Source organism: Rosa rugosa, chromosome 2 (genome assembly GCF_958449725.1).
Source record: "Rosa rugosa chromosome 2, drRosRugo1.1, whole genome shotgun sequence".
Lineage (NCBI taxonomy): Eukaryota > Viridiplantae > Streptophyta > Magnoliopsida > Rosales > Rosaceae > Rosa > Rosa rugosa.
The window spans coordinates 71292302-71306152 of record NC_084821.1 but is presented as its reverse complement, the minus strand read 5'-3'; the positions used below and the strand labels follow the sequence as shown (position 1 = coordinate 71306152).

The following is a 13851-nucleotide window of genomic DNA, read 5'->3' as shown; positions in this document are numbered from 1 at the left end:
GGTGCATGATCAGTGGATTTGCAGCACTTGAGGACTCCCATCTTTGATTCTTCAACAGTATATGCGGCTAAGCGAGTCTGTAAAACTCAGTTCAGTTTCGGTAAAACAAGGCTCAATTCTAAAAGTTCTACAGTGCTTCGGAGGTATCAAAACCCCAGAGTGAACCATGGTGTAGCTATATACAGAAATGTATGTACATGATTCATACATCTACAAAAACAGACCCTCAGGTCTTTGGTTTCTCGGGCTCGTACACCACTGGCTAAAGTGAGTTGGTGGGAATCCAAGAAGTAATGGCTCATCTATATACTATACTAATCAACGAATCAATAAACAAATGAAAACTGTAAAGTTAGTTATCACTGCTGGAGTTTTCTACAGTCAAACCTATGTTCAAATTGGGTCTGCATACCCGTTTCCTGGGTTTCCTCACAGGGGGAAGTGCTAGAGGACCCAAGCTCAGTTGTTGCGCCATGTCCACCACTTGTTTCTGTGAATTAGCTCTTGTTCTCAGTCTCACTTTCTTACATGATTTGTTCGGAGGGGGTGACACCAAATCTTTCGCAGCAAGACCCTCGCTAGTCATGCTCTCCTCACGATCTGCTGAATATGTATCCAGACTTAACCATGAGGAATTACTAGCCTCATCCATTCCTTGATTTGATAAACCCAACTCTAAGGAAGGAATCCTGTGAATGTGAATGTTGTCATTGTGCTCTGCTGTTGCAGGTCCTTTCTTCGTGAAACTTGCAACATCCTAAGAACAAGATAATAGAAAGTCAAAAGATGAAAAAAAAATAAAAACATTGAACATTGAGGTAGACTTATAAAACATCTTCCCCTGCCAGAAAGAGATTGGTTGCATCAAAGAGAGAGAGATTGAGGTTGAAGGTAGAATTTGTAAATAGTAAGTGCTTCCTACGGCCAATAGAATCTTATAACTAACAAAAAGAAAGGAAATAGTCACCTTGTTCTGCATCTCAGAAATTTGTTCACATGCTGATCCATCTTCCTCTCCTTCAGAATCTGCCATCTCCTCACACTCAAACTCGACATTTTCTTCACTTTCTTCAGCGGAGTCGCTTAACTCTTCCTGTTCCATCTCAATATCAGGTTGAGACTGGTCACCCATTTCATCTGGGTCGTATCTACTGATGTTATTACTTGGTATAACCAATGTATTACCGCCAGAAACAAACTCGCTACGACTTGCAGAGGAATTTTCAGCATGGTTATAAAATGGAGTATTACCACATTGAGCTATCATTGTAGGTCCAGTACCAGGTGCAACCAAATTATGCTGATTCACATCTCTACTTTTCAAAGCCCTTTCCTTTCTGGATGTAGAACTTAGGTGAATCTCCAAGTCCAGTTCAGTAGCTCCCTCATCAGGACGAGGTTTAGTGCCAGTAGTCTCTGGAACCTCAGTCTGAAAGGAATCAGAAGGATGTTGGACTTGATCATACTTGCCCCCAGAACCAACAGAAAGGGGTGCAGTTGAGCATGTTGTTACTGTGACGCTATTTACATTCTCAGTTCTTTGCATAAGTGGATGGAAATCAATGCCACGTGATATTACATTGGATTTCTTCAATGATCTGACAAGACCATCATCAACCTGATTTTCTTGGTGAGGATTATGTAAAAGAGTTAGATGTAGCTGAGGCTGGTTTTCTGATAGAAAACCGTAAGAACTAGAATTGCTAGTGCTGCAGTTCAATGGGTAATACGGCAAACGTCCATCTTCAGGGGGCTGGAACAGCAAAGGATGCATCTGAAGATCAGAACCAGTATCTCCTCCTTTCTCTACACACTTTTCCTTCAAAATTTTAGAGTCTTCTGGGCGCAAGTTTGTAACACTTTCTTTTGAATACTGACTTTTATTCTGTCTAGCTGCTATGGCGTTGAAGGTTCCAGGCCTTCCAACTTGAGAAAGTTGAGAAACTGCATTCTCTTTTGTGGCACCAAAACCACCTCCAGCACCAGCAACATGGGAAGATGCCCCACGTACATATCCTTTAAAGGCAGATTGTGAGACAACACGAACGGATGGTGGAAGATTCACAGGGGGCAAGTCTGGTGCTAGTTTAACCAAGTGTGCACCAGTAGTTCTACGAGCTTGATATGTTGGATAACAAAACTGGGATCCAGAGGTGCTTGAGGTCGAAATAGGATGACTCGATTTTGTGGCACTAGATGCAAATTGTCCAACGCCAGTCATATGAGATGAAGGATTCTGGGTATACTTCGAGGCAGATAGAAGTTGGTGCATATTACCAGTCTGGGAATGAGGAGCTTCTTTATGCCCATTAATACCACTGTGAAGGTTTCTCTCTCCACTGGAAATACCCGGTCTCCAATCTGCTAAAAAGGCCTCATGAACGTAAGTTTCACCTGCATTATCCATGGGACCATCTGCACTATTGTTCTCTCCACAAGATTTTTCAGCCTGACAGTCCTGCACACAGTAGCAAAATTCAATTCAATTGAATTCAACATCTAATACTCAAGCTGAGCTGAACTATAAGTAAAGGGTGAAGCTAAATTCTTTTGCATTCCAAAGAGGACAAAGTTGGGACTGGGTGCATACTTCCAATACATTCATGATTACAGAAAGCTGTTTCCCCACCCAACACCTTTCCCTAAACCTTACCACTTCACCATTTCCCACCTAGTCTTCCTGAAATTTATAAAATTAATAATTCTACATCATCTAGGAGTCCTAGGCCTCTATATATTCATAATATTCAGGAAACATTATAATATAATTAGCTGAGATTGCATATAAGTCTAGCACAGTTGCAAAATATAAAGGCAAACCACACTATTTTATTGATCATATCACATCATAGATACATTATACAAGACAAATGAAATATAAAGAGGTTATATTTTCACATCAATATTTTAAAGGCAGCATACCTCTTTCTCAGATGAACTTTGCCAACTTGGCATATCTGCTTTTTTATTTGCTCTTCTTTTTAAATCATATAACCGCCGCTTCTCCTTTTTTGCTTCATCCAGCTTATATGACTTCTGAGTTCCAAGAGCGGTGCGCCACTGCCGAGGCAGTAAGGATGGATCTCTATGTGGGACAACAAATTTCCATACGGCCATCAAATCGTATTTATAAGCCTTGAGTCCCTGATTATTTGGAATATAATACAGTTACATCATATAGGTCCTGATACATAAAACATGCATACAGGCAGGCAGGCAAACAAACTATATATGTAACTACGCATTTCGAGTGTCCATTTATGATGGTAAGATGCATCTAAATGCATCTGAATGTCCATTTCTGATCTAACATCTGAGAAGTAGTTCCTCATATAAGGACCTTTTGTGAGAAAATGCACAAAATGTATACATTCAAACATGATTTGACAATACAAGATCAGTTATCCTAATCTAAATAATGATGGAGGGTGTGGCGAGATAGAAAGGTTCATATATACATAAGTATTTAGTTATTCTCTAATAAGATCCTACATGATGGTTTATCTCCCATTAATTAAGATAAAAAGGGAACTAACTACTGGAACGCATATTAGCTTTTCGTATCTGGTATAATTGTTATTAACACTCGGAGCAATGCCACACATGCATATAGTGCTTCAGCAATAGCATATTTCGAATGCATAAACATTTATAGGCCTCAGAATAGTATTACCTCCTGAATACAGGATATCTCTTCTGCGGTCAAAGGTGAGGTTTTCATCCTCCGAACTGCCTGCATGAAGCAATAGAGAATTCCACAATTTATTGACAAAATAAACAGGTATATCGTCCAGCTACTAATATACCACACAAGCCTGGGTACAGAAGTGTAACTTGTTGGTAACCCGAAATGTACATATTGATTGAGTATTTGAATTCTCAAGGTCATGGAATCACTCCAACTAAGTAACTAACTATATTCTAATAAATTGCCGCAGTGACAATAGGATTTTTTTCATTATGGTGTTCATTCTAAATGTTTAGAGAAACATGTGGAAGGTGAAAACATAAATTATTCATTCCAGATATGATAACCATCTACCTAAAATGAAGCATGACCAACGGAAAGAAAAATAATAAATCCTTCATATACCTTTATGGAATTTTCTGGTGCCCTTGATGAGCAACGATTTTTCTGCCTGACAAAAATCTGTAACAGAAGCAGCTTTCATGTCAGATAAAATAGGTCGTTCTTGCTGAACCACCACACTGATGCCAAACCATAGCACAATTCATGTCACCATATACAAATAGAAATAAGACAGGAACCACAAAAAAGAGCAATCACACAATAAACTTCATGCTACATAATCATTAGTTGTCATCACATTGACCACATGAAAACTCCATCAGCTAGAGTAATGTAAACAACAAAAAATTCCAAATTGAGCCATGTCCTACATATTAATTCACAAACATTCATAATAATAAACAATCAAGCAGATACTTAATCCTGTTCACAACGACGAAGTAGTTACTACTTAAGTACTTCAGCATTTTAAGGTTAAACATAATAAACTCCAGTATTTTAACTTCATTTTGGCAAAAACATGTGGCTTCTCTATATCTTAGCAAAAACAAGAATGAGCAATACAGAGACAAACAGCATGAACAAGCTGCAGTTCTGACTTGCATTACATAGCCCAGAAACCTAGGGAATGGTAGGCTACAATGTATAATATTTCTGCATCTTGAATAGTTAGGAACCTAGCATGTGGTAATAAGAATGCAAAGGATAGTGTAAATGTTTTGACTATAGCGTTTTCTTTACCAAAACATGTGGTTCAACCGTTCATTAGCAGAGGAAGTAATGAAAGGCATCAGCAGCTTAAAAATTACCAGAACATTGTGTCCACTAAGAGTGTAGAAAAAGATTACCTGGTGTTTAGATTTGCAAGGAAGAAAACGTTGTTGGATTGCCTTCCAATCAGTATTATATTCCATTAACCCCAATGCTAATAATCTGCATTGTATTTCCAAATAAAAAAGATGAATCATCATAAAGGTGTCTCATAAAAAAATTTTAAAAAAGACTGTAGACTGTTGTTGAGTATTAATCGCAATTGTAACTCATATGATAAGAAGTAAACATGCAGTCACAGATACGAATGCAAAAACCATCCGGACGACATAAATGAACAACACAACCCTTTGTAAAGACATACTTCAAATGATCCTTATTCAGATAGCATATGATCTGACTCAAAGCTTTAAGAATTACTAGTATCTAGACAGAACCATTTAACTTTGATTTCAAGATTCAAATTCAAGTTGTATTCTTCTACAACTTTAAAATGTAATGCACCCCAACAGATAAACTCAATTCACACACATGAAACAACTCGGCATTAGCCCCCAACTCAATAAGGAAGAAAGCATGCAACTTACTCATCTTCTGCATCAGTGAAAAGCACCCGATTTGTGACAGCTGCGGGGGGTGGCTTATGGGGATATAATGCTGGATTGAACAAAGGATAAAATCTCTGGGCCAAGTTTGCGATTTCCCTTGGGACTAAAGCAACTGATTGCTTCTTGGTACTTTCAACAATTGATGTAGCCAGTGACTTCTTTGGTGGTTGACTATGTGAAGATGGAACCACATTGACAGCTGAGGAACCCATCCCACTTACAACTTCACAGTTGGCTTGAGCACATGATGGGAAATTAGGAAGGGGAAACAAAGGCTCTTTTTCAAGGCAAATGTCAGAAATAGTTTCCTTGAAACGCCGTCGATTCCCCTGGACAGCTGTCAAAACAAATTGATGGCAGATATTATAAGGATAAACAGCAAAAGCATGGAGGGGGAAAAAAAAAACAGAGACATTCTTTAACATACCAGTATCAATATCATCCATGTATCTCCCAATCAAATTAAGTGGAGCTACATCCAGGACAGATAGCACAGGGCCATTTATAGAAGGCACCCAGAAAGGAGAGACATTTGGGGAAACTAACATCTGCTTATTGGAAGGAGAAGACGCTGCATGCGCATCAGATGTGTGGGATGACACTAAAGTGCTTTGTATCTGATAGGATTGAGGTGTTTCAGTTGGCACTGATGGGAAAAAGCAAATATTAGGATATGGTACATTTTTCCATGCCAGTACTTCATCACGCTTGTGGAGCATCTCACAGATCAATCTCTGAACCTGGGAGGCAATATGTTGCCTGGAGTTATCAAGTACACACAGAGAAAATACTTGAATAAGCAGCTGCACATGTTCATAGATCAAATGGTGCAACTGGCCTATCTGGTGAGCAGTGAATCCACTTTTAGAACGATAATCCATTGTAGAAGACAAACAGCTTGAAGCAATCCCAGGTATTGAAGTTCTCGTGTCCTGAGTATAAAAAGTGGAAATTGGTCCATGTGGCAAAACTGGTAAAAGGGGACGCAATGACCTCTTTGTCTGTCCTAAATTCTTCTTAGATCTAGCAGAGGACTTTCTATTCTGTCGAGTCTTTGGTCGCCTTCCAGCTCCCTCATACACTGTACTTTTATCCCTTGTATTTTCATCCACATCACTATCAAGAAGCTCTTCTAGTTCTAACTCAAAGTCAGCATCATTCTCCTCATCTTCATCATCAGCAGCATTTTCATTTTCTTTAGTCAACTGGTCATCACCTTCTCCACCATGTAAAACAGCAGTGAGAAATTTCCTGTACTCTTCTTCATCATCAATATTTTGGAGGTCATCGTCATCATCTGTTTCTTGAAGAAAAGTTTCGAGTTCATCAAGTGTGAAACTTGCTAAGGAATAGCGGGCCCGTGTGCGTTTACAGATCGCATCTTCACCCTCATCATCTAGATCTATTGTGGACGTCCTGGTGTCTGCTTTGCTACTCAACTGACCTTCAGCAACATGATTAACATCAGGTCCCAAACTTGAGCCATCATCCTTTTCTTCCACATGTTCAATTCCAGAATCAAAGTTCCCTAATTCATTTTCCGACACATCTTCAGAAGAAGCAGCAGCAGTTTGCATCACCATTTCTTCCTCCCCATGCTCAGAATCTTCAGCAGCACACGTCGTCTTCCCCTCACAACCTACATTCAACGAATCAACGCCATTGTTTCCGCCGACATCATCAACTTCACCGTCTATACCTTCCACTTCAGAGCTCAGACTCGAAGAAGCCTCTGGCGAAACAGCTCCTTTAAGAAAAGGATTGAAATCCACATCTTCCTCCTCATCCTCATCCTCTTCCTCCTCGCATCTCAAAACACTCTCATCATGTCCATTCGAGTTCTCTCCGTCCACAGCAACCTTCTGACCACTAACACACCCAACTCCGGTTGACTGCTCATTCGAACACAGAGACATTTTCGATATAACTAGTCTATCATGCAGTGGATCCTTAAACTAGGATCCTCAACTATTCAACTGAATCCAAAACTCATACAATTCCCAAAAACCACCAACATTGACAATCAAAAAGCACTAACTTCCACCTGAACCACAACAGAACATAACAAACGATACATCTCTATCAGTGATCCACAGTCAATTCACACACAAAATTGGCCAAATGGGTGTCTGAAATTCTCAATAACTCAGGTCAATGCAGTAATTATTCACTTAAATTCTTCAAACTAGATTAACCACATTCCCAAAAAGACTAAAACTTTATCAAATTGAGCAAAGATCAAAACTTTATGTAACAAATCATAGAGGATTATATTGATTACAGCGAAGGCCGCACCTGTTTCAGATTACGACGCCTTGTGTTGAATTCGGGTGAGAAACCTGGACTTGGGCGGTTCAGATTGTAATTCCAGAACCCAAAATGTTAAGAGAACGATGGTGTGGGGTGGGTTAGGTTTAGATGTGTGAGGACGAGGACCCGAGAAATTGTGCACCCGATAACCCGACCCGGTGTCTGTTCAGTTCGTCGCTCGGAGGGAATGGGGGGTCGATGAAGATGATGTTGAGCCTCAATTTCAAAGCGTTGCGTTTTAGTGCCTTTTGTGATTACTCTTCCAAGTTTTAACCAGAAAAAAATAAAATAAAATGTAAGGACAACTTTGTCCGACGGAAAATAGCGTCGGTAGAAGGTTTCTTGACAAAGTTCATGAGGTTAAAGGAATTTAAAACAGCATCTTAATTAGTAAACAAACCACTTTAATTTAGGCATATTAGAAGGTGCTTTGAGGTGATAGAAGACGCTGGTGGTGGTTCAAGCTAGAGGATTTAATGTCCTTTCAATGGAATGGATCTGCTATGCTTAGTATTTAACATTTTTTGTTATTTTACACTTGTAAAGTATTGAAGTGAACTAAATAAGCTATAAGTTATTGACATCATATAATTCGAGTTTAAGAAGATTGGAGAATTGATTTAATTTGGGCGGCATGGTTCACAACATTTGTCTATATTCTTCCTACGTAATTAATTGAGATTAAGTTACAAGCAAATGTAATTAATTGATGAGTGAACCTATTTCTATGTATCAACGTGGGTACTACCACATCTTCTTATTCTGTCTATAGATGGCAGCGGAAGAGTATGTAATGGTTACTCTAGCCTTAGGCAAACACAAATTTCTAGTAATTTGATAACACTCCACGAATGCTATCTGGAGGTGTTACGATATGCTTGTAATCAACTCTATTTGAGTTTCTATCTATAAAGTTATTTCCTTGATTCAAAAAAATTGAGATTAAGTTACAAGCAGCAACATTCAATAGCATTTCTTTATAGGGGGCTCCAAAAAAGTCGGAGCGATTCCGAAACCTAAACCTAGGTTTCGTGAGGAGTGCGGCGGCGTCCCTTGGCTCCGATCTGCAGCAGGGCGCTCCGGCGTCGTTTTCCAGACCAAAGAGGACGAGACTTTGATCTCGGGTTGCGTTGTGGTCGAGCCCGATTTTGGTTCTTTCGGGCTGCGTTGTGGTCGACGGCCGTGGTTGGCATCAGGCTTCTGGGGGAGGCTCTTCCTGCATCATCGGTTTCCAGTCGGAGTGAATCGGCGTCGGGACTAGAAGAGGAGATCGGTCGTGGTTTCGGGACTAGAGGAGGAGCAAGATCGGAGCTTTCCTGCTAGAGATCGGCGGCTAGCACAGGCTTTGGTGAGCGGCGAGATGGCTGCCACGGTCTCCTGCCTGGGGAGGCCGCCGGACTGATTTGGCGGTGGCGGGCGGCTTCTCGGAAGGGCCAGATTCGGCGGCTGGTTGTGAGGCACGTAGGGTGTGGGTAGTGGGCCTTGGGCCTCTGCCTTTCTGGGCTGCAGGGATGCAGTCTAGAGACTTGGGTCTATAGCCCAATTCCCCCTATTTTCTCACACTTGGGTCGGGTTTGGGCTTTTTGGGATGGTCTGTCCTGCTCTTTGTCCTGTATCTGTTCCTAGAATGTTGCTGTGGGTGTGTTGAATGTCGTGACGTACACCAAAAGGGTCTTAGGCGTCAAGATGTTCAGGACATTGGTTTCATTTTTGGGCAGTGTAGGATTAGGGAGTTTTTTTCAATTCTGCATTTTCTATTTCAGCAGTTCCTTTAGGATTTTAGTTTTCAAGTATGGATTTCTTTTGGATTTAGTACTCTTCGTGAGCTTGCATTGTAATATGAGGGGTGTTTGTACCCTTCATGCTTGACCGAGTGACGTCATCATGATTTCGATCAATGGATTAGTCTTCCGTTGCCCTAAAAAAAAAAAACATTTCTTTATAGAAGTTTCCAAAAAAAAAAAAAAAAGGTTTCTAAATTGTTTCAATAAGAATATTATTCAATGTTAATACCTAACATCTTTCAGTATGTTTAACGGGCAAGATATTATAAGACATCATATAAATTCATCGAAGTGCACAAAATTTGCTATATTGAGAAAATCATAACTTTATCATGGCATTCTTTCTATATGGCGAATAAATACTAATTTATTGAGTTCAATTAAGCTCCAAGTAAAGTGAAATATAGTATAGTAGGAGAGCATAGTTGTTCTTACTGTTATTTCGTGGGCATAGATGAGTATCAAAGAATATGCGGAGTAAAGACCATATTTATGGAGACTGTACGTGGACTTGTGCTACTTGTCACTGTGAGCACCTGGCAGGCAAGGCATGCCTACAACTTTTCTTAGCTCATGGAAGAGACATGATTTTCATCGAACACATGGTGTACTACTACTAGTTAATTTACACGTAAAGGCAATTCAAGTTCTAATTGAAACAAGACAGATATATGGATTGTATTGATTAGGAGAATTCGCATTGAAATGTACATCATCGATAAAGCTTCGGTTCGTATGGAATTGTAAGAAATGCCGAGTGTCGTTACACTGAAGAGGCTAGGCCTATAAGGTTTTTATTTATGGACAGAGAGGAGACATTGTGTGTCGGACAACAATGATCCCTTCCTTAGTCCAAGGCTCATAAGTGGAGTCCCGTATAAGTATGCAGCATCCTATTTTCTAGATATGATATCTGGTTAGTCTGTAACTCAAATCCATATATCATATCATATCATATGTCTTTCTTCCGCAGCACGTAGTCTTCGATAAAAGCAGGGTAGTTTTGGTCGAACACTACATACTAAATAATGTAACAAAAGCATAGTGGCCGGTCTTAAATCTACTTCGACTCAGATGGAAAGGCCTGGGATATCTCCTCCTCACTTGTTTGTTATTCGAATCCCCCTCTTCTTTCTTCTACTAACTTAATTTAAGCCTCTACCCTTGGTTAATATTCTAGATACATGCCTCATGTAGATATATCATGCATGATGTCCCCAAATCAATAGTACAAATGCTCAAGTATGTACTTTGATCGATTTTCTTGTCGTTCTGGCGTTGTGGCTGACTTTTTAGGCCCCGAGTTCAAGCCTGACGGGTATTGGAAAGCCAGTACAAAAAGCATGAATCTTTGAACACATAATTGGATTGTATGCATTGGTATTTAATCCAACACTGAAAACTGAAAACTGAAAAAAAAAAGGAAGTCCTTTCTTCTAGGTTTTATCAATTATATAGCAGTTTGACAACACCTACTCTGGCCCTAAATTTTTTGTCCAACTCAATCTAAATCTGTTTTATCTTTTATTTTCTCCTAATTTCAGTCTCAACCATAGAAGAAATTTGTAACGAATGAACATAGAGAGAGAGAGAGAGAGCTGTATATATATGGACATGCATTTCCAAAGAACAGTAAAAGAAAGAAAAAATAGTGCGACCTACGGTCTATGGTCATTTTGCAGGAACAGTAAACAAAACTCACATAGAAAAATCTCAGGCGTGGGGTCAGTGGCGGAACTTGAAAGTTATTTTTAGAGGAGAAATTTTAAATACACACCCCCAATTACTTAATACACACCCCATTTTCAATACACCACTCATTTAATTTACCATTCTAATATTTTACTAAATACACAACCCAAAGTACCTAAAATACCCTTAATCTAAAAAATCATGAAATATTCTATTATTTGACTATATTAAGGCTACTATATTGAATACTTGTGTTAAATATTGGGAAATCCTTAAAGATTTAGGAAAATTCTACAAAATGTTAACGTATGACATGCATACAATTGCCTTAAAAGTGGTAATTTGAGTCCTCAAAATAGTAATATTAGTCCTCAAAATAGTAACATGAGTCCTTAAAGTGATAAATTTTCTTAGTTACCACATGAGTCCTCAAAATAGTAATATTAGTCCTCAAAGTGGTAACATGAGTCCTTAAAGTGGTAAATTTTCTTAGTTTACCATATGAGTCCTCAAAATAGTAATATTAGTTCTCAAAGTGGTAACATGAGTCCTTAAAGTGGTAAAAATAGTTGATGTATGAGAAATGTTAACATACTATAGCTTTACCCAAAGATTTATTATTGTTCCCTTCAAATCTTCAAACATGAGAATTAACTTGTGAGTTTCTGGGGGGGGGTAAAAAAAATAAACATGAGAATAATAAACAAGATGAAGAACACACACCTCAACAGTGTGTTTGGATGAAGGAAAAAGATATGATATTTAAAATGAAAATAAGCAGTTCATAACTTCTTAACATGAATTATCTCGTTTGACATTCTATACTTAGAAATTATGAATTTCTCTATAGAAAGAAATGAATGAATTGATTGTCCGAATCTTCACTTCAATTTCCATCAAAATATGTATAATTTCAAATTTCATTACAAAAGTTTACTTTTCTTACTTTATTAGTTTCCAAAACAAGGTCATTTTCGTTTTCAATATTTTAACTTGTTTTAAATCTTCTTAATTTATTACACATTCCAAATTTTGAATAAATACAACCAAATAATGAAAATTGCAATTTATGGAATTCTAATTGTTGAAGTGGTAGATTCCATCGTTTTAAAATTTCTCAAGAATTTATAATTATTTCATCCAAACACGACATAATTGAAGATTGTTGAGCGAGGTCTTAAGAATCCATGTCAATGGTCAAAATTGATATGATGAAGTGTGGAGAAGAAAGATATATTACAGCGTCTAGGGTTTAGAAGAAGAGACGTAAAAAAGAATATAGGCGTGATTCAATTTTTTTTTTCTTCTAATATATAGATGTCTGTTTTGGACATTTAACTTGCCTATAAAATTTGATTTGAAAAATAAAATAATAGGGATGTGTATTAAGTAATTAGGGGTGTGTATTTAAAATTTCTCTTTTTGGAGGGGCCAAAAAATAATATAATTATGATTTAAAAAAACTAATAGAAAATATTTTTGCTATTTTTCTAAGAATGTACATATTAAAATCTGTATTAATGTTTTCCTTTAAAAAATTTCTTTCTCCAAAACACTAATAATGAGGTTAGAAATAATTAGACTCAATAATGAAGAATTAATTAATATTTTCCTTTCACAAAACATAGAAAACAGAGTATTTAAGAGAATGTAGGGGCCATATCTTAATTATTTTCAATTTTCTAAAATAATCTTCAGCCAGTCATACATGGCCACGTCATAATAAATCAGTTTGGGGGGGCCAGGTCCATCTCCGGCCCCTATAACGTTCCGCCATTGCGTGGGGTAACCTGCAAAAGAATCGCATAACACTTCTCTTGTCACCTTCGCAGTCACTGCATCTTGTATTAAAGGTGTTTTGTGTATTTTTGATTCACTATCAGGGGCATTATGGGTATCGAATTTTGGAAAGAAGCTTTCTGATTGGGTGGGCGGGCAGACCTATCAAATGGTAAATGCTCCCTACCTACAAATTCTCCAACACAGATCATGAGACGACGTCGTAACAAAATAACAAGCTGTATTACCGTTCGATGCTCGATGCCCATCCAATAAACGGCGGACATGCTATGCAGACCTTGCGGTCCAACTGTACTTGGGTCACACATTTCATTCCCCTACTATTGAATAACCCAAAACAAATAATTAAGATAATTTCCATTGGTCAACATTTGCAAATTGACCAACAGGTTTTTTTTTTTTTTTTTTTTTGGCAACACAACTAAAAGGTTTTGGTTGTGCCAAATTTTCAATGGAAATTAATAATTATCCTATTGATGAGTACCCAACTAAATAACTGTTCCACATCGGGCAGGGACATATCCAAATTAGGAGAATAAAGAGGGGAAGGGATAAACCCTAAGGCCATGTTTGTTTCCCGGAAAGTGGCCATTGGGAAATGAAACATTTTCCTTTCCTGCGTTTGGGACAGCCAAGGAAGGGAAACATTTTCCCAAAGGAAATGAAAAAGTGAGGGAAATTGGTTCCCTCCCCCCCCCCCCCCCTCCGGAAACACTTTCCCAAAGGTAAGGAAATTGATTCATTTCCTTTCTGGTTACCAAACATGGCCTAAACGAAGAAGAAGAGGAGCGTGGCACGAATTCCAGTGAGTTGAGGTTTTCTAGTCCTTAAAGAACTGTGAGTAAAGTTGATCTAT

At 38.4% G+C, this 13851-nt stretch overlaps 1 protein-coding gene across 1 annotated transcript; it reads right to left on the bottom strand.

Annotated features, from left to right (window-relative positions):
• Positions 1–96: 96 nt before the first annotated feature.
• On the bottom strand, positions 97–7968 carry LOC133729903 (uncharacterized). Its single transcript, XM_062157528.1, has 9 exons — positions 7705–7968; positions 5837–7453; positions 5389–5746; positions 4879–4963; positions 4094–4150; positions 3674–3733; positions 2923–3144; positions 968–2458; positions 97–757 (listed from the first exon to the last, which is right to left on the bottom strand). The coding sequence occupies exons 2-9, from the start codon at positions 7323–7325 to the stop codon at positions 353–355; spliced, it is 4167 nt and encodes a 1388-aa protein (XP_062013512.1). The 5' UTR covers positions 7326–7453; positions 7705–7968; the 3' UTR covers positions 97–352.
• Positions 7969–13851: the final 5883 nt, after the last annotated feature.